This window comes from Oryzias latipes, chromosome 13 (genome assembly GCF_053564925.1).
Source record: "Oryzias latipes strain Hd-rR chromosome 13, Olatipes_Hd-rR_3.1".
In the NCBI taxonomy this organism is placed as follows: Eukaryota; Metazoa; Chordata; class Actinopteri; order Beloniformes; family Adrianichthyidae; genus Oryzias; species Oryzias latipes.
Window position 1 is genome coordinate 36,323,974 of NC_136249.1, and position 26,406 is coordinate 36,350,379.

Sequence of the window (26,406 nt, forward strand, 5' to 3'; positions counted from 1 at the left end):
AGCGTTTTACCTTCGGACCCCCCCCAGTGGTGGTTCTTGGGCTCCGTGTCTGGATCTTGAGCAGAGCAGCTGCAGCGTCTTTAACCTGTTTGAACTTCATCCAGACAAAACTTAAGGGGCGGGATCACAAACCAGCTGAGCAGCGGCAGGAGGCGGGGCTAAGTCCCACACAGGGATCAGTGCTGGGCGGAGCCTGGGCTCAGTGGCTGCAGCCGTGAGTCTGCAGTCACACGGCGTGAGGAGGAGACGGCGAGCTGCCATGGCCTGTCTGATGGCGGCCTGGTCCGTGCTCAACCCCAGCGAGACCAACGCCATCCTCATGGTGAGTTCCGCCGTTAGCGGTCAGCCTGTGGCAGCGGCAGAGAGGTTCTGATCCGGCAGAAACCTGTTCATGGTGATGAGCTGCTTCGGTTCCCTGCAGTCGTTCAGAACGTCACACCCGAGAGCTGCAGGTGTGAAACCGTCCGCTGACGCACAGCCCTTGAGCACAGATGTTCCGCTGATGCTGAGGTCAAAGTTCTTCTGGACTGGTTCTGGTTTGCAGACTCCAGGCTTCACAGCTGCAGGGATTCTGCCCGATTCTGTTCGGATCACGTAGAGCGCTGGTCCGGTCTGGATCTCAGGACTCAGACTGTGTTCAGTTGGTTCTGTGTGGGGAGTTTCTTCTCCCACGCTGTGGGGAGGTGTCACGGCGACAGACCGCCTTGTGGTCGTTTGGGTTCTTCATGGTTCTTCAGAACCGCTGCTCCTCTTTTTGTCTCCAGAAGGAGGAGCGACCCGCTGTAACCCCCATCTTCTTGAATCTGTCCCTCAGAACACCAACGGGCCCCCGGACCTGATGCTGGACCCGCGGACGGTGGGCGTCTGCCTGGACGAGGTGGTGAGGTGGCCGACCGGAACCACGCAGACGCCGCCGCTGACGGGACACCTGAAGAGGGCGGACAACAGCCTGACCGAGGCCCAGAGGTTCTCCTCGTTACCACGGAGACCAGCGGTCAACATCGAGTTCCGAGATGTGTCGTACTCCATCAGGGAGGGGCCCTGGTGGAGGAAGAAAGGTACGCTCTCCCCGGGAGCCGTCCCCCTCCGTGGGTGAGAGCACCGGGTCACGAGGAAGTGGCTTCAGAGTGCGATCAGGTCCAGAGGAGATCCAGACTCTGGTTCAGAGAGGAGGGTCGGGTTCTGGAAGCTCCCCGCTAGAACTTCTCTGCAGATGTAGGAGGTTGTAGCGGCAGCGTCCCGCTCTGACGGGAATCCTGGGAAAATGGGGAGTTCAGAGAAGAAGGACGGATTGTTCTGAAGGTTCTTATCAGAGCCGAGGCTGGAAGGTTCTGTGGTGAAGGCTGAGGCGCTGAAGACGCTCCAGGATGGGGAACACATACAGTCAGGAGGATCCAGGCCCGTTTCATCCTCACTCGGACCTCAGCAGAACCTCTGCGACGGTCTGGAGAAGGATCCAGACCAACGTGGGAGCAGCAGGGACGGGGATCCAGGGAAGGCTGGTGTTTGGGTTCTGCTGGATTATCAGACGCTAATCTGTTAATCTGAGTCAGCGTGTTCTGCTGGAAATAGCAGCAGGTCAGATTAGGAGACGTCCATGAGAACCGCGGTTCAGATCCAGGTCTGCAGGATGGGTGGCTGCTGTTCTGCTGACAGGCTCCGCCCACTTATGTTGGTCTTGATGACTTGTTCAGAAAGAACAACACTCGGATGATGAGAGGTTTTAGATGAATTCAGTATTTATGGAGTTTCTGAAAAAAGGCAGGAAAATGTTGGAAGTGGGCGTGGCCAGATGGACGGTGAACATCAGGTGGACTGAAGGTTCAGGAACTTAATTACAGCTTCATATTTCAAAGAGGAAACCAGTTCATTCATCTGATTCACTAAACAGGTTTGGACTCCGATGAGAACAACAGATCCTGATCTGTTCTCTCAAAGTCTACGATGACGAACAGAACCTGAAAACCCGGAGTCAGGTTCCCGCCTTTATGCACAAAGAAAGAACGCTGCAGAAACGCCTCCGGTTCTCAGGAACACCAGTCTTTCTTTAAAGAACACAAAACCACACCGGAACACTTAGAAAAAAATCACTAAACATGACGGAAACAAGTAGAAAGAAAAAAACGCAGTTTAAAAGGAAGCAAAGGAAGTAGAACCCTTATCAGTATGCACACATATACATATACATATAGTGGTACAAATACAGGGGAGGGGGCGGTACAACAAATGACTAATCTCTGGGAATATCTCTCAGAATATCATAAACTGTTACGGCTTCATGTCAAATGATTCATCTTCTGGATTTTAGGTCTAACTTTGTTGTTAATGAAGGTGAAGCTGGGCTGATGTTTCTGTATTTGTTTTTGGGAATTTACCGAGTCCCACAGTAAACAAGCAGAACTCTGCCCCCTGCTGGCGGTTCCAGGGCAGAACTCTGCCCCCTGCTGGCGGTTCCAGGGCAGAACTCTGCCCCCTGCTGGCGGTTCCAGGGCAGAACTCTGCCCCCTGCTGGCGGTTCCAGGGCAGAACTCTGCCCCCTGCTGGCGGTTCCAGGGCAGAACTCTGCCCCCTGCTGGCGGTTCCGGGGCAGAACTCTGCCCCTGCTGGCGGTTCCAGGGCAGAACTCTGCCCCCTGCTGGCGGTTCCAGGGCAGAACTCTGCCCCCTGCTGGCGGTTCCGGGGCAGAACTCTGCCCCCTGCTGGCGGTTCCAGGGCAGAACTCTGCCCCCTGCTGGCGGTTCCGGGGCAGAACTCTGCCCCCTGCTGGCGGTTCCAGGGCAGAACTTCTCGTAGACGATCCAGTTCATTTTATTGTAAAAACCTGATTTCAAACTAGATAATGTTCTAAAGACAGACCTAAGTGGAACCAACAACCCAGAACACAGCAGACCACCACCTACTGCACAGAGGTCAGTCGGGTCTTCATGGTGTCAGAAGAACCCACTTCTCCTCCAGAGAAGGAGGTTCTGAACAGAGGAAACCAAAGCAGTTCTTGTGGAGAACCAGGAGGTTTAGAGAAGGAGAACTTTCTTCCAGAACCACATTCTCTGTTAAACTGCAGAGTTCTGCAGACCCGACCCACATCGGCCCAAAAGACCAAACTTGATCCAGGAGAAAAGAGGCAGAGAAAGGATAGTTAATGCTCCATCCATCCATCATCCATATGTCCATCATCCATCATCCATTCCTCTAAATATACGTTGGACAGCTCAGACTAATGTCTGCAGAATAAGGAAACAGAAAAGTCTTAGTGGTCCTTCAGGAGTTGATCTGCTTCCATGAGGTGCATGCAGGTTACCATCGGTTACCATCGGTCACTCTGGAATAAGTCTGCTTCATCCTATTAAATCTTCTAATCTGATTAGCCAGAGTTTGTTGTATCTTTACTTTCACCTTCGCCATTCTCTCGCTCATTTGTCATCAACTTCTCCTCAAATCTCTTCATAGCAGTTAGCAGGAACTTTTGTGTGTGTGCGCGTGTTTGTGCGTGTATTACCATCACCCAGAACATCTCAGGACGTTCTTTTAGGTTCTAGTTGTGTTCCGCAGGCGGTTGGTTTTTAGTTTGGTTCTTTGTGAGAACTTTAGCCTGACCCGCTCTGGAACTCTGGGAACTCTCCTGCCGCAGGTCCTCAGAGCCTGACTGAAACCAGAGGTTCTGCAGAGCGGCGGGGAACCTCAGCTTCGGTTGTTTCTGCCGTTTTAGGTTTCAAAACTCTGCTCAACGGGATCTCCGGGAAATTCACCAGTGGGGACCTGGTGGCCATCATGGGGCCCTCGGGGGCCGGGAAGTCCACCCTCATGAACATCCTGGCTGGGTACAGGTGGGTCCCATCCGCCTGAGACAGTTTCATGGTGACAGAGGAGCTTCATCGGTTTCTCTGGACCTGCAGGGAGACGGGCATGAAGGGGCAGATCCTGATCAACGGTCAGCCCCGAGACCTGCGCTCCTTCAGGAAGGTGTCCTGCTACATCATGCAGGACGACATGCTGCTGCCCCACCTGACCGTGCACGAGGCCATGATGGTACGCTGTGACCCCCAGGAGGCGAGGCCTTCGCCTATGCCCACTAGAACCCATAACTCCGCCCCCCTCCACACACACACATTCTTATGAACGTGGTGAAATGAGGACACAGCATCTAGATAGCTAGATGATGACTTTATTAATCCCACAATGGGGACATTTCATAAAAATGACATTCATATTAAATAATTAAGAATATTAACTTCTGCTTTACAATTATTATTGAAATTATTATCGAAAATGAGATTCATAATAAATAAATAAATATTAAATACTACTACTCATAATAATAACAATAATAATAATAAAATATATACAAAAATATGTGGTCAACTGCAAATGCTCGATTCCTTATGCAACCCACCGTTGTCAGATTTTTTTTGTCTGCCCTTCGTCCCAGCATGCCTCACTCTGCCCTTCGTCCCAGCATTCCTCACTCTCTCACCAATCCTTTTGATCCCCCCCCAATAAGAACTGGTCCCCAGTAGTGCTGAATACGGGTCTCTGTGTGTCTGCAGGTCTCTGCCAACCTGAAGCTGCAGGAGAAGGTGGAGGCTAGAAGAGAGATGGTGAGCTTCAAACCCCAAACCCATCTCCTCATTTTCAGTCTGGAAATCCAGCCTGATGGTTCTGGTCGTGTTCATCAGGTCCAGGAGATCCTGCGCGCTCTGGGTCTCCTGGACTGCTCCCAAACCAGGACGTCCCGCCTGTCGGGGGGTCAGAGGAAGAGGCTGGCCATCGCCCTGGAGCTGGTCAACAATCCTCCAGTCATGTTCTTTGATGAACCTACAAGGTGAGAAGACCTGAGGAAGTTCTGGAACGTTACTGCACAGCTTCACAAAGCAGGCAGGAAGTTCCTCTGCATTCAGACCCTTCAGAATAAAAGACTTCCAACTCGAACACGAACATTTTCCATAAGAAGCCTCAAAGACTGTGTGGTGGACTCAGATCTTCATGAACATTCAGGCAGAGATGAAGGCAGTTTGGACTCTTCATCTTCCTCGGCTCCTCCACAGTTTTTCTCACGATTCTATCCAGAGATGTTTCTGTCTTCTGGGTCAGAGCAGAACACCAGGCACCACAGAGGTTCTGGAACCAAATCATTTCCATCCAAAACTGATCCAAAGTGTTTTCAAATGTTGGAATCGGTCCAGAACCAACTAGAACCTGTTGGCATCTGAAGTCCTAAATGGGTCGGGTCCACAAGTTTCTGCAGGGATTCAGAACTTTACTTTATGCAATGTTTTTTTAAAGGTCTCTCCAGTTTGGTCCTCAGAACTGGAACGGGTTAAGTAACCCAAACCCTCAGAGGGATGTTCTGATGGATCCATTCAGATCCACGAAAACTTTATTTTGTTAGTCAAAGTTTTCACATCCAAATATCATCTGTAAGAAAAGCTTATGATGTGTGTGTGTGTGTGTGCATGCGTGTACCTCTGTATGTGTGTGTACCGGTGTGTCTACCTGTACATGCGTGTGTGTACCTCTGTGTGTGTGTACCTGTGCATGCGTGTACCTCTGTATGTGTGTGTACCGGTGTGTGTGTACCTGTGCATGCGTGTACCTCTGTATGTGTGTGTACCGGTGTGTGTGTACCTGTGCATGCGTGTACCTCTGTATGTGTGTGTACCGGTGTGTCTACCTGTGCATGCGTGTGTGTACCTCTGTGTGTGTGTGTACCGGTGTGTGTGTACCTATGCATGCTTTTGTGTACCTGTGTGTGTGTACCTTTTATGTGTGTTGTGTGTACCTTTGTGTGTGTGTGTGTGTGTGTACCTTTTATGTGTGTTGTGTGTACCCGTGTGTGTGTGTGTGTGCGTGTGTTTACCTCTACGTGTGTACCTCTGTGTGTACCTGTGTGAATGTGTACCTGTGTGTGTTTGTTTGTGTGTATCTGTGTGTGCATGTGTTTACCTCTGTGTGTGTATCTGTATTCATGTGTACCTGTGTGTGCGTGTGTACCTGTGTGTATTTTTGTGTGCGTGCGTGTGTTTACCTCTGTGTGTGTGCGTGTGTACCTGTCTGCGTGACAGCGGTCTGGACAGCTCGTCCTGCTTCCAGGTGGTGTCTCTGCTCAAAGCTCTGGCCCGGGGGGGTCGGACGGTCGTCTGCACCATTCACCAGCCCAGCGCCAAACTCTTCGAGCTCTTCGATAAGGTGACCTCATCAGACACGTTTCCATGGAAACATGCCACCACTCTCTCTGGCTGAGTGTGACGTGTTGATCTGGTTCTGGGCTTCTGTTCTTGCCGGGCTGGTGCTGTTCCGGGCCCGACAGAACCCTCCGAACATGAAGAGTGTGTCTGTGTGTTGCAGCTCTATGTGCTGAGTCAGGGTCAGTGCATCTACAGGGGGAGGGTGTCCCGCCTGGTTCCGTACCTGCAGGGGCTGGGCCTGAGCTGCCCCACCTACCACAACCCTGCTGACTTTGGTGAGCTCCACCAACACTGTCCCGGGGAGGGGGGCACAAAGACCCCCCATCCTCTAAACAGCAGAACGGTCTATGTGGTCTATATCTACAGTGGGTTGGAGTCTAAATGTAAACATTTCCTTCATTCTCACAAATGTGTTCAGAAGTACGGGAAGCAGCGCTTTACTGAGTTTAAGCTGCTCTTGTCTGCTGCTCTGCAGTCATGGAGGTGGCGTCGGGGGAGTACGGGGACCAGATGGTGAGACTGGTGAAGGCAGTTCAGGACAGCAAATGGGAGGAGCATCAGACGGACGCAGACGGAGACCCTAAACTCCTGTGGCAGCGCGTGGAGGAGGTAGAAATCCAACAGACCCAAACGTCTGAACGGCGGGGCTGTTGGTTCAAGGACAGAACCACGCGGTCCGGTTCTGTCCCTGAACGTTCTCTAAGCAGAGCTGCTGTTCTTCAGGAGAGCTCCTCGTCTGACGGCTGCCACAGCTTCTCTGCCAGCTGCCTGACCCAGTTCAGCATCCTGTTCCAGAGGACCTTCCTCAGCATCCTCAGAGACTCGGTGAGCAGCCTGCCTCCTCCTCAGGTTCTCCTCCGCTTCGGTGGTACCTCACCTCCTCAGGTTGTCCGCTGCACCAGCTCCATCTTTGTTCTGTGTCGGCTGTCGTTCACGGGTCTGAGTCCGTTCATGTCTTTGTTTCCTCCTGTCAGCTCTTTGGTCTGAGTTGGGACTCAGTGTCGGTCGTAGTCTTCTGGTTAGTCCACGTCTTTTGGTTTCCTTCTTCATGTGTGGCGTTTTTCAAATGTGAACTGGATCTTTGGCTCAGACGTAGAAAGACGTGGCTTTTTGGATCTTTTCAGAAATGGCGTTTCGCCCTCGCATGGTGTCTGTTGGTATCGGTGTTCCGCCGCTTTGCTGCGGTTCACCTTTGGTAGCCGAGTAGCAGATTTTGGTTTTGTTGTCCTTTCTGTGTTTGGTTAAGCAGTGTGTTCTGCGTCCTGATTGGCCGCTGACCCGTCAGTCCGTGTCCTCCCTGTCAGTTTGCTGAATCTCCCTAAATCTTTGATCAGATCTGGACTGATTCTTCTCCAAAGGTTCTAACTTTGAGAGAAAACAGTCGCCCGTGTGCAGTCCGTGGTTTGAACCCTTCTACTTCATGGATTTAGTTTATTGCGTGTTTATTTTAGAAGGTGACTCTGTGAACCAAAGTCCTCATGATGGATGAGAGAACGTCTGTCAGTTCAAACCATGAGGCCAGTGTAGCTTGTTGCCCCCAGGGGGCGCCCTACAGGGAATGTGGCTGAGGCTTTGACTGGTTGATCAGGTCCTGACTCACCTGAGGATCTCGTCCCACATCGGGATCGGCGTCCTGATTGGTCTGCTGTACCTGGGCATCGGAAACGAGGCCAAGAAGGTTCTGAGCAACTCGGGGTTCCTCTTCTTCTCCATGCTGTTCCTCATGTTCGCCGCTCTCATGCCCACCGTCCTAACGTGTAAGTCTGCGTGTTCTCCCCCGGCATCTCCGAGGGGGCGGGGCTCTGATGTTCACCTGTGTTTGTGATGGCAGTTCCTCTGGAGATGGGCGTCTTTCTGCGGGAACATCTGAACTACTGGTACAGTCTGAAGGCTTACTACCTGGCCAAGACAATGGCGGACATGCCCTTTCAGGTGAGGCGTTCCACACACCTGAGTGAAGGAACCAAAACCCAAAGTGACAAAACCATAAACTAAAGAATGACCCGTTCACCGTTCACGGCGGTTTTTCTCTTCGGTGTTTAGTTATGGTGTTCCTCAGGGCTCTGTCTTTGAACCACGACTGTTTTCATTTTTCATTTTTTTAAAAGGTTCCATTTCTGTCAGCCAATGCAAAACAAAAGGTCATATTTTACAAAAACACAAGTTTGTGTTTTTAAGTGACTGAAAAAAAGGATTAAACCAAACAGGAAATTCTTCCCTTTGGGGATAAATGTTTTATTGTAAAGAAAAAGTTGAAAAAAATCCAAGTTCTGTTAATATTTTGATTCAATGGAAAGTAAGAAAATCTCTGGATAAACTGCAGCTGATTTAAAGAAACAAAGTATTTCAGATGTCGGAGGAGCAGTGAATGCAGCACGACTGGAGTCTGGGTGGATGACGGGGATCCGATCTGTGATGTCCCCGTGTCTGAGCCGCTGACGGACGCCTGTTTGTGTGAGTCTCCGCTCAGCACACAGACTCACAGCTGGGGTGTGGTTGTGGGCGGGGCAGGTGGCGTTCCCCCTGGTGTACTGCAGCATCGTGTACTGGATGACGGCTCAGCCTCCGGACGCCGCGCGCTTCTTCCTCTTCCTGTCTCTGGGGGTCCTGACGTCTCTGGTGGCGCAGAGTCTGGGTCTGCTGATCGGAGCCGCCTCCACCTCCCTGCAGGTCTGCGCCCCCCCCACACACACACAGCTCCTGTTTGCTCTCAGACTCGCTCAGGTGGGTTTGTTCCTGCAGGTGGCCACGTTTGTGGGTCCGGTCACAGCCATCCCGGTTCTGTTGTTCTCTGGGTTCTTCGTCAGCTTCGACACCATCCCCTGGTACCTGCAGTGGATCTCCTACGTCTCCTATGTCAGGTGGGGGCGCTGTTTGACAGAAAACACAGATGGATCCTCTGGGACTGGACGTTCCAGTTCTTGTTTTGGGCCCAGAGACCCAGAGAAGCAGTCTGGTTCTCCTCATCTGGACCAGATCTCTGGTTTCTCTGTGGAGCCCTGCTTGTCCCAGACGGGTACTGAAGCTCTGACGCTCTGTCAGCAGGGGGCGCTGCTGCTCACACCGCTCAACCTGCTGCTGCGTTTCAGGTACGGCTTCGAGGGCGTCATCCTGTCCATCTACGGGTTGGACCGGGCCGACCTTCACTGCGATGAGAACGACACCTGTCACTTCCAGAAGTCGGACGCCATCCTAAAGGAGCTGGACATGCTGGACGCCAAACTCTACCTGGACTTCCTCATCCTCGCCATCTTCTTCCTGTCTCTGCGGCTCATCGCTTACTTCGTCCTGCGCTACAGGCTCCGATCTGAGCGGTAGACCGGACCAGCAGCTCCAGTGGACACGGTTTCATGAGATGGTGGATCAGGACCAGAGCTGGTCTCTGGTTTCCTGAAGCTGTCTCTGTGCCACGACTTAAAAGTCTGCAGGAAAACGTAATCCTGCTTTTCAGAATAAAAGCCTGGCTATCAGATCCACCTGTTTCAGTCAAAACGTCTGAAATAATAACAGCAGAAGATGAAGACCTCCTCCACCATAATACTTGCTCCATCCAGGGGCAGCACCTCCTTCTTAAAGCTGGTTTCAAACCCAAACTACCTGGAGCCAGGTCAGTTCACCAGGTAACCACTGGGGGGTTGTTCCACGTGAAGTCCGCCTCCATTCAATATGATGTGAAACATCCTCAAACTAGAAAAGTGAATCAAAACAAACATCTTTGGAAAGTTACTTCATGCAGAAAAGAACCGCAGTAGAACAGGAAGAACCTTCACTTTCAAAATAAAAGAAGTCTGTATTTAACAGAGTCTTCACTGGAAAGCCACTCTGCATAGCATGGTGACCGACTCATGAATGTTATGATGATGATGCTGCTAATAAAGTTATAAACAGTGAAATTCTTGTTTATTATTTTATTTTGAAAATACCAGTATAATGACGACTGACTTTTATTTTGTAGTGTCCACACTTCAAAAGTTAGAGGAGGCTGAAGTTGGCGTTCTGAGCCTCCAGTTTTTAGCCATAAAGTGAAATTTTTTTTTTTTTTTTTATTGATGCAGAACAAAAGTGACATACAGCAAAAGAACAAGGAACAATAAACTGTACATCAAATGTTCAAAATAAACGCCAGGGGATATACAAGCAAAAAAATAAACTTACACTAAATTATACAGCTGAGCTAGGTGATACGTTTTAATAGCTTTTTTGTTTGTACTGGGGGAAATGGAATGTAACTAACATCTAACTTGGGCTAGAAAATCAAGAAAATAAGGAGCTTTATTGCTGAATTTAGATTTGTGAAAATAATACTTGGTTAATAAAATTAGAAGATTTATTAAATAAAATTGAGATAAAAATGTCTTATCATAATTAATGTAACCAAATAAGATGTTTTTCCAGGTTAAATTAAAATGTGGATAAATTTGAGTTTTTATCAAATTTGTTATTTTGTCCCATATTTCTTCAGTGGACTTGCAGGTCCAAAAGAAATGCACCAACGTTTCCTCAGACTGAGAACAGAAAGAACAGTTTTTATCAATATCCCTGTTTAGCCTTTGCATATACTGATTTGTTGGATAAAACCTATGAATGATCTTGAACGAAACCTCTTTCACTTTGTTGTTTAGAAGATATTTGTTTGGCAGAAGCCAAACCTTTTCCCAACACATTTGACCATGAAGTGAAGTCCAGAAAGTTCTGGCCGGGGATTCAGTCTTTAGCTCCTGCTGGAACAGTCTTCGGATGGTTTTGTTTTGATTTGTCAAAGCAGAGAAGCAGAGTTTTCCGACAGCAGTGTCTGTCACGTGAAGCTGTGGTTGGGGAGCAGATGGAGTTCCTTTATAAAGATAGGTGAGGTTGAGGGAAACGGCATCAAAAACAACTGAAAAGTCCTTCATAGAAACAGGGATCTGGTAGAACTGAAGGAATTCGATGTAAGTGTAAAGTTGACCTTGTTGATTGAATAATTGACTAACTAGTCTGATATTATTATCAAACCACTGTTGGATAAAGATAGTTTTGTTTTTGTAAAGAATATATCTATTGTTCCAAATGTAAAACCTGTGAGGAGAAAAATTATGTTTATAAATCATGGACCAAGCAAGTAACATCTGTTTATGAAATGAAGACAGTTTGATGGACGCTTTGTCGGGTTTGTATGAGCAGAGCAGGAAAAAGTCGAGGCCACCAACCTGGGAGAAAATATAATTGGGAATGAAGTTCCAGAGAGTTCGGATTTTTCAAAAATTTTCTTATCCAATTAATTTTAAAAGTCATATTTAGGGTACTGAAATCCAGGAAGTTCAGACCCCCACTAGTGTAATCATTCATTAGAACAGATTTCCTTATATGATGAGTTTGGTTTTTCCAGACAAAGTCGCATAGCAGTTTATCAACAGTTTTGCTAACGATGTTACTGACATAAAGAGACTGAGCGGCATAAATGACTCTGGAGAGCCCTTCAGCCTTGGAGAGGAGAATTTGACCTTTAATGGAAAGGTCACGCAAGAAGAGCCAGAGGTTAAACCTCTTTTTCATTTTATCAATAATTGGAAAAAAGTTAGTATTACCTCTATCATTTTCAGTTTTTGATATTATTATGCCAAGATATGTGACTGATGTCTTTACAGGAATATTAAAGAGTGAATCCGAATCACAAGATTTAATTGGGAGGAGTTGACGTTTTTTCAGATTTAATGAAAGACCGGATGCTTTGGAAAGGGACTTAATTATATTTATTGCTAATGGAATTTGTGAGCTGTCTTTAAGAAAGAGAGTGGTATCATCGGCGAGCTGACTTACGACAATAGATCTAGCAGCGATGGAGATCCCTCGTAATGGACTGGATTTAATGTGGTCACAGAGAAGCTGAGCTACAAGAAGAAATAGATATGGAGATATGGGACAACCCTGTCTAATCCCACGTTTTATATCAAACCAGGTGATGAACCATGTTTAAGTTTAATAGAGCAGGTGGCATTGTTGTAAAGAGTTTGAATAACTTTGAAAGAGTTGTAGTTAAGCAGCTTTACTGCCACCTACAGGACAACAGCCACTTTGAAGACTTTCAGTCGGGGTTTAGACCTCACCACAGTACGGAAACTGCACTAGTTAGAGTCTCTAATGACTTGTTATTGGCCTCAGAAAAGGGACTACTTTCTATTCTGGTCCTGTTGGACCTCAGTGCTGCCTTTGACACTATCGACCACGGTATTTTACTCCATAGATTAGAGCAGGACATAGGGATCAGAGGATCTGCTCTCCAGTGGTTTAAATCCTATCTGTCTGATAGGTATCAGTTCGTTAATGTAAATGGCCATTCCTCTCAGTGCACTCGAGTCAACTATGGAGTCCCACAGGGCTCAGTCTTGGGACCGATCCTGTTTACGCTTTATATGTTACCCCTAGGAAACATAATCAGGAAACACAGCATTAATTTTCATTGTTATGCCGACGATACGCAGTTGTATTTATCCATGAAGCCTGACCAGAATGACCAGATAGAGAAACTGAACGCCTGCATCAGTGACATCAAGACCTGGATGACAATTAATTACCTCCTCTTGAACCCAGAAAAAACTGAGGTCATTATACTTGGTCCTAAAAACCTCAGAGATGCTCTGTCTGCTCAGATAGTCTCCCTGGATGGCATAAGTATAGCCTCCAATTCCACAGTTAGAAACCTTGGGGTCTTATCTGACCAGGATTTATCATTTAAGGCTCACATATCTCAGGCGTGTAGAACTGCCTTTTTTCACCTGCGGAATATTGCTAAGATCAGAAATCTACTTTCTAAGAGTGATGCTGAAAAACTCATCCATGCATTTGTTACGTCGAGGCTGGATTACTGTAACTCTTTGTTAGCAGCGTGTCCTAAGAGTTCCTTAAGAAGTCTCCAGCTTGTTCAGAACGCAGCTGCTAGATTGTTAGCTGGAACCAGCAGAAGAGATCACATCACTCCTGTGTTAGTTTCACTCCATTGGCTCCCAGTTGATTCTAGAATCAAGTTCAAGATCCTCCTGTTAACCTATAAGGCCTTACATGGAATGGCCCCGTCCTATATTAAGGACCTCATAGTCCCTTACCAACCAATCAGAACACTTCACTCACTAAATGCAGGACTGCTTGTGGTTCCTAGAATTAGTAAAAGTACGGTTGGAGGTAGAGCGTTTAGCCACCAAGCCCCTGTCTTATGGAATAAACTCCCAGCTCATGGAAGAGAGGCCGACTCAGTTTCTACATTCAAAGCTAGACTGAAAACATTCATCTTTGGACAGGATTATTGTCAGACTAGTTAGTATTCAGAGATTATTTAACTTAATGTTAGTTTGTTTAAATTAAACTTAATAATAACTATTTCTTTTAAAAGGCTGCTAGAAGTTGAAGCTGGGGTAACTATGGTGCACTGGGGTTCTGTCCTCTTTCCTGTTTTTACTTCTACCCTTCCTCTCTTCTATTCTTGATCATTATTCATCATTTAGTTCTCCATGCCTCTGTTTGGTACAGTGCGATTCATGTATTGTCCCTCTTTTCCTCTCCCCTCCTGGGGAGTGGGAGTGCTTCCAGACTCCAGTTGGCTCATCCGTGCTCCAGTTCCTGACCGTTTACCTCGTCTCTGCTCCTGCTCCTACACCTGGCTGTGGTTCCTGTCTCCGGCTCGACTCGCGCCTTTGACTGTCCCGATAACCACGGCTGGATGAAGCTCGTCTGCTGGACTTTTATATATGTAGTTGTAGATTTAGATAAGTTAATTCTTCTCTAAGAGTTCTGGTAAATCGCCTGTCCGTCCTGGGGGAGGATCCCTCCTTCATGGGGACACCCCTGAGGTTTCGTCGTTTTTTCCGGAATCCGGTTTTTTTGGGAGTTTTTCCTTACCGCGAAGGGGGGTCTAAGGGCAGGGATGCCAGTATAGCTTAGTCAGTTTGTTAGTTCATTTTAGTATTTTTCTATTGAACTCTTTGTATTCGTGATCCTTTTGATTTCATGTTTTACTTCGAAGCCCATCGAGACGACTGTTGTTGTGATTTTGGGCTATACAAATAAAATTGAATTGAATTGAACTTTGCAGAAGTAGTCACCAAAACCAAATTTTTGTAAGGAGCGATACAGGAAGTTATGTTCTACTGTATCAAAGGCCTTAAAAAAGTCCAGAAATAGCATAAAAGAGTCATGTGCAATTAGATAAGAGTAATCGAGTATGTCCAAAACTAAACGAATGTTGTTTGTGATATGTCTGTTGGGTAAAAAACCTGATTGTGATTCATCTATTACTGAGTTAAGAACAGATTTAATTCATTTAGCAAAAACTAAAGCTAAAATGTTATAATCATTATTAAAAACACAGATGGGTCTCCAATTATCAATATAGAGTCAATCTTTGTGTGGTTTTGGGATAAGAGTAATAAGTCCTTGGGTCAGACTCCAGGGTCAGCTGTCATTAGAAATACTTTCGTTGTAAACTTCCAGTAAAAAGGGCGCCATCTGCTGGTAGAATAAAGTATAAAATTCAGAAGTTAATCCATCAGTTCCTGGAGATTTCTTTGTTTTTAACATCTTGATGACGTCACAGACTTCTCCACGACTCACTGGATCATCACAAAGTTCTTTCTCAGAGTCTTTCATTGTTCTGGTTTTGTTTAAAGAATTCAAAAACATTTCAGCCTCTATTTCAGAATATTGTGATGAATACAGATTCTCATAAAATGATGAACAATAGTTGGAGATTATTTTAGCATCACTACAATTTATGTCATTAAATTTTAACTCGTTAATAGTGTTTATTTGTCCTTGATGCTTCTCCATTCTAAAAAAATAAGAGGAGTTTTGTTCTCCCTGCTGGAGCCATTGTTTTCTGGATGTAATAAAAGCTCCTTCTGCTTTTCTTTGATAAACTTGATCCAAGTCTTCCTGTAGTTTGATCATTTGTAGTTTCTGCTCATCTGACAGCTGTCTGGAGGTTTTTGTGATAGTACTGAGATGCCTGTCATGCTTTCTTAGTTTAGCTAAGTTGCCACCAAATGTTCTTAAAAACTTGGCTGATTCATATTTAAACAACTCCCAGTTAACGGAGAAAGAGTTCTCCAATTTGGCTTTATTAAAAAATGTTGAAAGAAGATCTTTAATTTTTGTTTGCACTTCTGTCATTTTGAGCAGCGAGTTGTTTAATTTCCAATAATGAGATTTACTGACATTTTGTGAGGGACATAACAATATCTATACAGACAGCTTGATGGTCACTTAGATGTTGACTGAAATATCCTTATCCTGTAAATGACTAGAAATGAACCAACAGTCTGATGGAGAAAAGGCTGTTCTACATTTATGACTCCGTGTAGAAGATGGTATCTGAGGATGTTTGAGTCTCCAGACATCCACCAGTTTAAACTGTTCCATAAAAGATTTGAAAAATATATTTTTGCGATTATGATTCGAGGGGGGCCACCGATCAATCTGAGGGTTTAAAGTCATATTAAAATCTCCCCCCACAATAATTGCAGAGTTTGGAAATTTCTGAAGCCATTTTTTCAATGTACTCTCAATTATAAGAAATAGTTGTTTATTTTCTGTGTTCGAGTTGTAGCCGTATATATTGAAAATAATTATGATATTATTATTGTAATCAATAACTTGCCCAACAAAGTGCCCTTTAGCATCAGATTCTGTAAGCAGAACATTCCCGTTATATTTATGTTTTAGGGTTAAAACTGCTGCTGATTTTTCAGAGTGATGAGAAAACCATAAACCGTTCCCCCCCCCCACCCCCCACTGTGTTTTCCAGACATTTACATCAGAACAAACAGAATGAGATTCCTGACAAAAGAAAAGATCTGCATTCAGCTGCTTAAGAAATAAAAATATAGCTTTTCGTTTGATATTACTTCTTAACCCCCTGGCGTTGAGGGAAACAATAGACAATGAAATATTTAGAACAAGAAAAAATCCTCTCAAACACTAAGAAAAGAAACGTATCCTCTGAGCTTAACCTGCACAGCAGTAAATGCTCAACAATGTTTTGTGAATACTGAAGGTATTCAAAACATTTCCGAAAGAGGAAAAACTGAACTAAGCCCACGTCAAAAGATTCTGGTTTTGTGTTTCCAAGTGGGCCTCGGTAAATTAGAAGTTCAGTCAGATCCATCCTGTTTCTGTTTTAGTGAGTTAACAACAATGTCAGAGGATCACATGACCACCAGTGACCTGATGACCTGACCTCTTGACCGTTGATGAAGGCTCTGAAGCTCGTTTTCCCTCCTCTCTGGCTTTTTGGATGAGGGGCCACACTTTCAGCCGGGCTTCTCTGACAGCTGTGGAAAGATCCTCGGCAAAGCGGAGCTTCTTCTCTGTTTTTAGCGGCTCTCCAGACGGCATCTCTGTAGGATCTTTGGGAGAACCGGATGATGATCTCTGGGGCGTGTGCTGCTGGGATTGGGTTTCCCAGGGCGATGTGTGACATCAATGGCAGAGAAAACCTGCTGCAAGTCTTCTACAGTGATGCTCTGACAGATCTCAGTGACCTTCACATCTTCATCAGTGACACCAAAGAGTTTCAGGTTCCTCCTCCTCGAATATGACTCCAGATCCAGAACCTGGACCTGAAGAGCTGCCATGGTTTTGTCTTCATTCTTCAAACGTTGGTCAACATCTTTCAAAGACTTTTGTGTGTCTTTTATTTCGTTGCATGCAAATTCTAAGCTTCTTCTTATCCCTTCAATCTTCAGCGTGTTTTCATCTGTCTTCTTTGAGTTTTCATTTATTAGCCTTTCCAATGAGTCGGCTCGCTTGTTTATCAGCTCAGATAAAACAGCAATGACTTCATTTGAATCAGAAGAGCTTTGTCCAGCTGCCAGCAAAGCTTTTTTTGCAGCTGGGGGCCTACTTGGAGTTTTAGGAAGAGGAGGGAAAGCTTCCATGTCTGAAGTTGGTGACGGTTTGGTGTAGTCATGACACGTGGTGGTCTTCAGGACTGCAGCTTTTTCGCTTTTTTGCATTCTCTTTCTTTCTCGACTGAACATCAAGATAAAAAATAAAAAGATCCTTCTCTTCCAGAAAAATTTTGAGCTGTTTTCTTGGTCTTTTGGATGAAATAGATGTTATGTCCCATAACTTTTGCAGGAGCTCAGAAGCTACGTACCTACGCAGACGCCATCTTGGCCGTTCTCCCGCCATAAAGTGAAATTTTTTTTTTTTTCTACTTTATTGACAAACAACAACAAAACAATACAATAACAATGTGAATGTCACAGGGGAAATTGCAATGTGTACATATTACAGAAAATATAAGAAATAAAACAAAAAGTATATAAGTATATACACACACATATACAACATAAGACAAAAAGAATCATTATTTCAAAAATCTTTGGGGTTTAATAAATTTTAAATTTTTCAAAAATTAAAGTAGTTCTAATTGCTTTTTGGTTTTGCAGATGTTTGACAGTGGTACAATACTGATTTATTTCACTCAAAAACTGCTGGAATTTAGGTTTGGAGTTTGACCATTTGGCTTTATGGATATGAAATTTTGCCAATAATAAAAATAATTGTGTAATGAAAATACAATCTTTGTCTACTTTGACATTAAGGTAACCCAGAATAATGTCTTTATCTAAAAATGTAACAGTTTGTTTAGTTATATTTCCAATATAGCTTCCAACTTCAATCCAAAACAGATTTGTATGTCTGCAGTCCACAAACAGATGATAAATAGTTTCCTCCTGAGTTCCACAGAATGAACAAGACAGGTCCATGTCCACAACAAATCTACTCAAAGTTTTTTTGGTAGGATATATACAATGCAGTATTCTGAAAGACACCTCTTTTATTTTGTTATTTAGACAGTATTTATTACTAATAGTCCAAGCATATGTCCAGTTTATGTCCACAAATTTGGACTCCCAATAAAACCTCCCAGCAGGTAAGGTTGAGGTATGTAAAAGATTTCTTATTTGCTTATTGGAAACTGAATGAACACAAATATCCACATTGTCCAAAAAAATTGTCTGGGTTCTTAATTGACTTGTGTTATAAATCCCTTTAAACAGTTGAAGTAGACTGGTTGGAACGGCATCTAACACTATGGCATATTCTCTGGGTGGAACAGGAATACTGAATTATAAAAGAAATTCTTCATACGTCAGAAGATGTCCATGAGGATTGAAAAGTTGTCTGATTAAAACAATATCATTATCATACCATCTAGGGAAAAAAAGTGATTTATTCTTGTATTGTACATTACTGTTATTCCAAATAAAACAAGTCGTTGGAGAAAAATTATGCTTATAAACGAGTTTCCAGGCCAGCAGGGCTTGTTTGTAAAAGTTTGAAAGTTTTGTGGGTAATTTTTCAATTTTATAATTACATTTTAGCAAGAATTTAAGGCCTCCCATTGTGTCAAATATATATTTGGGAAATGCATTCCAGATATTGTCTTCCTCTTTCAATAACTGACTTAGCCACTTTATTTTAAAAGAGTTGTTTAAAGTTTCAAAGGTTAATACATCCATGCCCCCATGTTTTCTGGTGTTACATAAAACATTTTTCCTTAAGTAATGACATTTTTTCCTCCAAATCAAATCAAATAATGTTTTGTTTAATAGGTTCCAGATGTGTTTTGGCATTTCTAAAGACAGAGACACATAGACAGATCTAGAGATTCCCTCAGCTTTAGATAACAGAATTCTACCGTTCAGAGAAAGATCTCTCATTAACCACATGTTATATCTTTTGATAATTTGTTCAGTTATTGGCTTGAAATTAACTTCACTGCGATTTTTTTCATTTTTATCAATAATTATACCAAGATATGTAAGCGAAGATTTAACTGGAATACCGTTGATTTCTGGTGAAGCACAATCTTTTAGTGGAAACAGGACAGATTAGTTAAGGTTCATTTCTAAACCAGAGACTCCAGAAAAGTCCTTGATTCCTTTAATTGCATTTGTTATTTCATGTTTATTGGCCAAAAAAATTGTTGTGTCATCTGCTAGTTGAGAGAGTTTAAATTCTCTCCCCAAAGCTGTAATACCACCAAATGGACATTTTCAATATGAAGGGCCATAACCTGAGCAACTAGTAAAAAGAGAAAAGGGCTGAGAGGACATCCCTGCCTTATCCCTCTGTTAATGTCAAATCTGGGAGTTGTGCCATGTGCCAGTTTAATGGAGCTGTTGCATCCATTGTATAGAACCTCAATTGCCTTTAAAAATCTTTTACCAAATCCAAATTCTTTAATAACTCGAATCATGAAACTGTGACTAATTGTGTCAAATGCCTTGTAGAAGTCAACAAATAAGATAAAACTATCATCTTTAATATATTCATTATAATCAATCATGTCAAGTATTAATCTGATGTTGTTGGCAATATTTCTACCAGGCATGAAACCAGATTGTTCTTCATCAATTATGTTATCCATTCCTGGTTTCAATCTTTTGGCAAAAATAAGAGCAAATATTTTAGCATCATTGTTTAACAGACTAATTGGTCTCCAGTTTTCTGTGCATAATTTATCTTTTTGTGGTTTGGGGATGAGTTTGATGAGGCTTGTCTGAGAGTTGGGGGCAATATACCAATGTCTAAAGCTTCTTCAAATACATTTGATAGAAAAGGGGTCAATTTAGCAATAAAGAATTTATAAAACTCACTTGTTAGTCCATCATTACCTGGACTTTTATTATCTTTAAGAGATTTAATACAGTCTTCAACTTCCTCTGTCTTAATTTTCTGGTCACAAGTCTTTTCAAAAGTTTCACTGACTTTTCCAATCTTATCTTTAATATTGTTAAAAAATAATTCAATATCTTCTTCTCTAAAGCAATCTTTGGTGTAAAGTCTCTGATAGAATTTTGCAACATATTGAGAAACCTTTTTTGTATCTTCACTTATTGAATTGCCAATTTTAATTTGACGTATACAGGAAATTTCGAAATTTCTTTTTTCTAAGTTGAAAAAATATTTAGTACATTTTTCACCTTGTTCTAACCATTTTCTTCTGGATCTAACAAATGCTCCTCGTGCTTTTTCTTCATATACTTTATTCAATTCTGATTGCAAAGAAATGAGTAAGTTTTGTTCTAGATCAGATAAATTCGTTTTTTCATTGATAATCATTATTTTTCTTATTAGTTCTGACTCACTTTTTTGTTTTGCTTTAGCAATTTTATTCCCAAATGATATTGCCAAAGATCTTATTTCATACTTCATTAACTCCCAACTATTTGAATATTTTTTTAATGTAAAGGCTTGTTTCCAGTATTTATCAATTAGTTTTTCTACTCCATCAGTAAATTCTTTATTGTTTAATAGTAAATTATTCAATTTCCAATAGTCTCCGTTGCATTTGGGTGCATCAGTTTCCATATTAATTTTAATGGACACTGTATTGTGGTCTGAAAAAACATTGGGTATAATCTCAACGGAATCAACTGTTTTTTCTATGTCATTAGAAATTAGCCAAAAATCAATGCGGGAACACTGAGATCTGTCCTTATTGCTCCAAGTAAATATTTTCTTATAAGGATGTTTATGTCTCCAAATGTCAATCAAATCAAGTCTATTACATATGTTTTTCAACTCTTTTGCGTCTTCTTTCCTGGGTGGAAATCTATCAAGGTGGCCATTCATTACAGCATTAAAATCTCCTCCCCATAAAATCTTAGTGGTGGGATACTTTTGTAGGAGTGTCTTAATTTTTTTTTCCAATGTTAAAAAGATTGTATTGTTGTTTGTTGGATTATTGGAGGCATATGTATTAATTAAAATAAAATAAAATTGGTCAAAATTCACTACAAGAATAATCCATCTCCCATTTTTGTCAATTAAATGCTCAAGAGTGCGGCCTTTAAATTTGCCCTGTAAAATGATTACCCCTGCTGACCTGTTGCTACCAAAAGAAAACCAGACATTTTTACCCCATTGACTTCTCCAAAACTCCCTATCTGCTTCAGAAGCGTGTGTCTCTTGAATGAAATAAAAGTCTGCATTTTTATTTTGGCAATATAAAAAAACACATTTTCTTTTCAGTTGGTCTCTGATACCCCTGGCATTCACCGTTAGAACAGATAATGACATGAACTATAAGAACAAGAAAAAAGAGAAAATTAACTTAGGAACTTCCTGGTTTTGTTCAGGAACCGCTGCACATATTCAATATGCCTTAAACTTTGAGTCTGTTTTATACTGTCATACTGACCTTTACAAACATATTTCAGCTTAACTCAGTATTTCCTTGCCGTTTACGAAAGCCCTGTTTCCAATGAAATAGGCTTTCTCTCCTTTCTTCCTGGCTGCCTCCACTGCTGGCCAAAGGCGGCTGCGAGCTTCTTTATAAGCAGATGTGAGATCTTCCTGGAGACGAAGATGATGATCCAGTAGGTAGACGTTCTTTTTAGAACTTTTCCACAGGAGATCTCTGGCCGATCTGGACAGGAACCTGATGATTATGGGCCGGGGACGTTGATTGGTTCCATTTCCACTGGGCTTTCCGACTCTGTGTGCGATGTCGATTGCTGAAACCACCACTGCAGAGTCTTTGGTTGGTAACATCTCTTTAAAAATGTCTTGGACTCTTGATTTGACATCCTCTGGATTTCTTTCAGGGACACCAGACAGGCGTAGATTCACTCTTCTGCTGTAGCGATCTGCATCATTCATTTTGGTTTCCATCTCTCCAACCTTCTTTTCCAGCTCTTCACGTTGCTTTTTCAGGCTCTCATTTAGTTTTTTCAAGTCCATGACCTCCTGATGGCAAAACTCAAGCGACTTCTTTAAATTGTCAATTTGGACAGTATTGTAATGCACAGCTTCGTCAGTTTTGTCTGCTCGTTCGTTAATTTTTTCGGTAACTGCTTTGATGATGGTGGACTGAAGCTCAGACAAAGTCGGCTCCGTTGCAGCGCTTTTCTCAGGATTATTTTGCTTTTCTTCTCCTCTCACCTTCTTGGGGGGATGTTTCATAGGTGTATTTGGCATTGAAGAGCATTCTTCATCATCCTTCATGTGACATGCATAGGAATGGGTCTCTCTGATGTTTCGTTTTTCCTTAGAAGCATCCACTTCCATATTTTCCAAAGAGCTGCTGCGGTTGAGAGAGCCGCGGATATCTTTTGATTTCTTCATCATTATTAGTTTGGATTTCGAAATATTAATTTGAAAAAACTTCACGGAAAAACTTTTTCTGTTGTTTCAAGGCAAAGGGTCGGCGAAAAAAAACAGTTTGTGCAGCGAATTCCAAGTTTTAAGAACTCACAGAAGTTTCTTACATGCGGTCACTGTCGCGGTCGCCATCTTGGCCACAGAGGTCTGGTCTTCGCCATAAAGTGAAATCTATCACACATGAGCACTTCCTGTGATGTCACAGGAAGTGCTGCACCTGCTGGTGGACCTCACAGGAAGTGCTCCTAGTTTAGACATTCTGCTGCCCTCTGGTGGCTGACAGCAGCAGAGGTTGAACTGTTCTGAGCATGCTCAGTGCAGCTGTAAGTTGCCTGTGAAGAGACATGAGGTGGGAGTCCCCCCTCCCGCGGCCACCGGTGAAACACCGCCACTCATCCCCTCACCCGGCGGAGGCCAGCCCTCTTCAGGAAACATCAGGAACCAGGAGAGGATCAACGATCTGAAAAGATCCGAGTGGAAGCAGTTTTCAGATTTGGTCTGTTTGTCTCGTGTCCAGCAGGTGGAGCTGTTCTGCAGAATCTGCTCACCTGAGGAGTGTCATTCTGCCCGGGTCAGAGGTCATCCGTCTCAGTGTTACACAGAAACAACCTGAGGCCTAAAACAATCAGACAAAAACAACTTTTGGTGAAACTTCATCAATTCGGGTCCTGAGAAAAACCAATTCAAAGAAAACTTTATAAGAAATGTCCGGTCAAGGAAATCTCCCCTTTTCAGTTCAGGAAAGAAAAGCAGCAAAACTGATTAGCTGTTTCTGTTTCCACTTCCTGTCAGCCGATGAGGACTTCCTGTCTGGAGATGTCTTCCTCACTTTCATCTTCATCTCAGAGTCTCTTGTGGGTCCCTCAGCTGCTGCCTGATGCTCGGCTGGAAGCCAATGAAAAAGGCGATGAAGACGAGGTTCAGCTGTCTGGAGGAGGAGCTTCAGAGGAAGGAGGCGCAGAGCTTTGACTCCTCCAGGAGCTGATGGTTCCTGTCTTCGTGGTTCGGGTAGGTGGGTGTGGCCTCTGGACGTTGGCTCGCTCCCCCTCAGTAACGGCCAAGTTCCTGGACGTCAGCAGGAACGTGAAGACCCAGAGCTTCCCAAACAGGCTGGATGGGGGAGGAGCTCCTGCACAGATCCTTCAGGCGCCGTGGAGGATGGCGCTCCAACATCAGCATCTGCATTCAAAACGTCATCACTCTCACGGGCCCACACCATGACACCATCGCCACCCTGCTCTGACATCGCCCACAGAAAGCCCGACCGTCTCCAGCTCCAGCTGGACGGGTTTTCCCGCCCTTTTCTTCTTAAAACAGACGCAGACGGGTCCTGCTGACAGGAAGTCATCTCATTACAGATTTTCTTAATGGTTACACACAATTACAAAAACCGGGTTCCATTTCTTAGAATAGAATCCCAATTATCCAAACAGCAGTCAATCAGCAGAATTCCTAGATTGTTGGCAAAAGGATTTTTTTATTCAAAACATACACATGTTTGTGAAAATGCTGTTCGTTTTCCTTTAACAGCACAGTATTGCAGACAGACACACGTCTGTGATGCAGAAAAAACACGACTGTAAAAAAACTCATTTTAGGAAATCACGTGTCAGATGTTCGGCCAGACATTTTTATGTCATGGAACATTTCCTTACAGCAGGGGCCCCCAAATCCAGGCCTGGGGGGCCGGTGTCCCACATGTTCTCCAACCAACCTGCCATTGAAGCTCCTCATTGGCTGAACACACCTGATCCAGGTCATCAGCAGCAGGTAAGGCAGCGGTTCAGGAAAACCAGCAGGACACCGGCCCTCCAGGCCTGGATTTGGGGGCCCCTGCTTTACACAGTGACAAATCCCCCCCTGCACAGGAGCAGCTTCTATTTGATCACATGCCTGCTCCATGGTCTGAATGAGGGGGGGGGGGGGGGTCATAGGGCCGTCCACCGCCATGCTGGAAACACTCTTCCATTGGATTCAGGAAGGGGGGGGGGGGGGGGGTATGGGGGAAGGTAGCGATCACGGAACCAGTTCTGTGCCAGATCGGCTGATGGACAGAGACATTGTCCCAAACGACATTTACTGCATCTGGTCCGTTTGGTTTAATGCCGTGACACCTGTCAAGAAATGCAAGTACTAGATTTACATTATAGGGCCCCAGATTTACATTGTGGGGGGGGAACCCCATTTTGTGTGGTAGCAGCGCAGAGGGTGGTGTTACCCCCTTCGTTGCCCTGGGACATTGGTGATTGCGTGTTTAAATGAGCTCATGTGTGCTTCCACACCTTGTGGATGTGAGGATCCAGTCTGTTCTTTTGTGTGGTCGTCGGCCATCCGGGGCTTTGTAATGACCAGGGGCCTCATTTCTAAAGGTTGCGTACGCACAAAAGAAGGCGTACGCCACTCTCAATAGTTTTTTTTTTTTTAACTTGTCCTGTCCAACAGCTAGGCAAACAGATGAGAGCTGAGGGCCTCTTGTGTTGGACATATTTTATTTTAACAAGAGGGGTTATTCATCTTCAGACAAACCAGAGGTGTGACTGAATAAACCCCTTTTGTAATTGAGGCCAAACTTTATGAATTTCAATCATGTTTGAAAATCTTTGGTGTTGGACCGGACGGAAAAGGAAAGAGGGGAAGAAGAGAGAGGGACGTTAGAGAGAGGGGGGGGTAGGGGGTGATAATAGGAGGGGAAGGGGGATAAGACCATGAAGCAGCATACAGCAACAAGTTTACTGGTTGTTTATCATTACGGTACGGTTCAAATGTAGTACAGAAAGGGCGGGGCCTGTCCACACACACACTCAAATGTTATAAACACACCTGCTAGCTGCAAAAATGTCCACATGTCAACATGCACACAAAACAGATAGTGTTCACGAACGCATACCTATGCCTTTAAATCAACTAGTGTGAAATCTTTCATTCATTCAATCATGCAAACTATTAGTGCAAAGGTGAGCTAACACCAGTGCTCAGGTGAGTGTTTATGTTCTTCTAAAATGGATGGTGGAATGTGAAAAGAAGGAGGAGGAGCGCCCAGCCACCCCCACACCCAGACCCCCGCCGCAGCAGCAGCGGCAGCCAGAATTCCCCCAACGCCATACGGGAACAGGCAGGGAACAACCGCCCCCCGGGCGACCAAGACCGCCACCCAGGCCAGGGCCAGCAGGACCGCCGCGAGGCCCCCAGAGCCAGAGAGCAGGGAGGCGCGGAGGGAAAGAGAGCGCAGCCCCAGCCCAGCCAGGAAAGCAGCCCCCCCGCCGCGCCGGGAGAGCCCAACGCAGGGCCCCACCGGAGAGGGACGCCCACAGCCCCAGACGAGCACCCCACCACCACCCAGGAGTTCCGGGCATCCCCCCGCCCCGACCCCAGGTACGAGCCAGGACCCCCCAAGGGAGACCCGCTCCGCACTCCAGGCAGCCACCCACCCGGCCCACGGTTGGTCCAGGTAGGAGCAAGGCAGGGGACCGCCGCCCCCGCCCAGGAGGGGGGAACCCCGGGGAAAAAAGGGCGGCCCACAAGGGGTGTTATAAATATGGCCCGACCAGGCTCGGCCATGTTGGAAGTTTGGCGGGGCCCAGCGCCCAGGGGCAAGGACCAGGACCCACCCCCCAGTGACACGAACACCCCCGGCTCAGGTGTAATATGAACCCCCCACCGTGCGGAGAGAGCACCGCCGGGCCCAGGGAGCCGGCACCCAAGGGACACGGCCGCCATCGTCAAGGGGCCCGCACCCCCCACCAGGGAAGGGGTAGGGGACAGATGGACCCAGGTCCCACCTTCCTTGTAAAATGTGTGTGCGTGTATGGGTGTTTGAGAGGGTGTTAGTGTGCATGTGTGTGTGTTTATGTTTGAGTGTATATATTGAAGGGGGAGGGGTGTGTGTACTAAGGGGGGTGCAGTTAAAATTGGCGAGTAGGGCACTAAGGGGACATCTCCTGATTACTCACAGTGATGTCCCCTCACCCTCCCCACCAAGGGGCCCTAAATGTCTAAGGTGCGGTTAAAATTGGCGGGAAGGGTGCCAGGAGGACATCTGCTGCTTGCTTGCAGTGATGTCCAAGCACCCCCCCTACCA

The 26,406-nt window shown here is 45.0% G+C and overlaps 1 protein-coding gene across 1 annotated transcript; it reads left to right on the forward strand.

Annotated features, from left to right (window-relative positions):
* The first annotated feature begins 136 nt into the window (after positions 1–136).
* abcg1 (ATP-binding cassette, sub-family G (WHITE), member 1) lies at positions 137–10,075 on the forward strand. Its single transcript, XM_004086595.5, has 15 exons — positions 137–322; positions 815–1,058; positions 3,707–3,824; positions 3,894–4,026; positions 4,545–4,595; positions 4,674–4,819; positions 6,060–6,183; positions 6,343–6,457; positions 6,658–6,791; positions 6,906–7,007; positions 7,771–7,939; positions 8,014–8,114; positions 8,694–8,852; positions 8,925–9,043; positions 9,272–10,075. The coding sequence occupies exons 1-15, from the start codon at positions 260–262 to the stop codon at positions 9,498–9,500; spliced, it is 2,007 nt and encodes a 668-aa protein (XP_004086643.1). The 5' UTR covers positions 137–259; the 3' UTR covers positions 9,501–10,075.
* Positions 10,076–26,406: the final 16,331 nt, after the last annotated feature.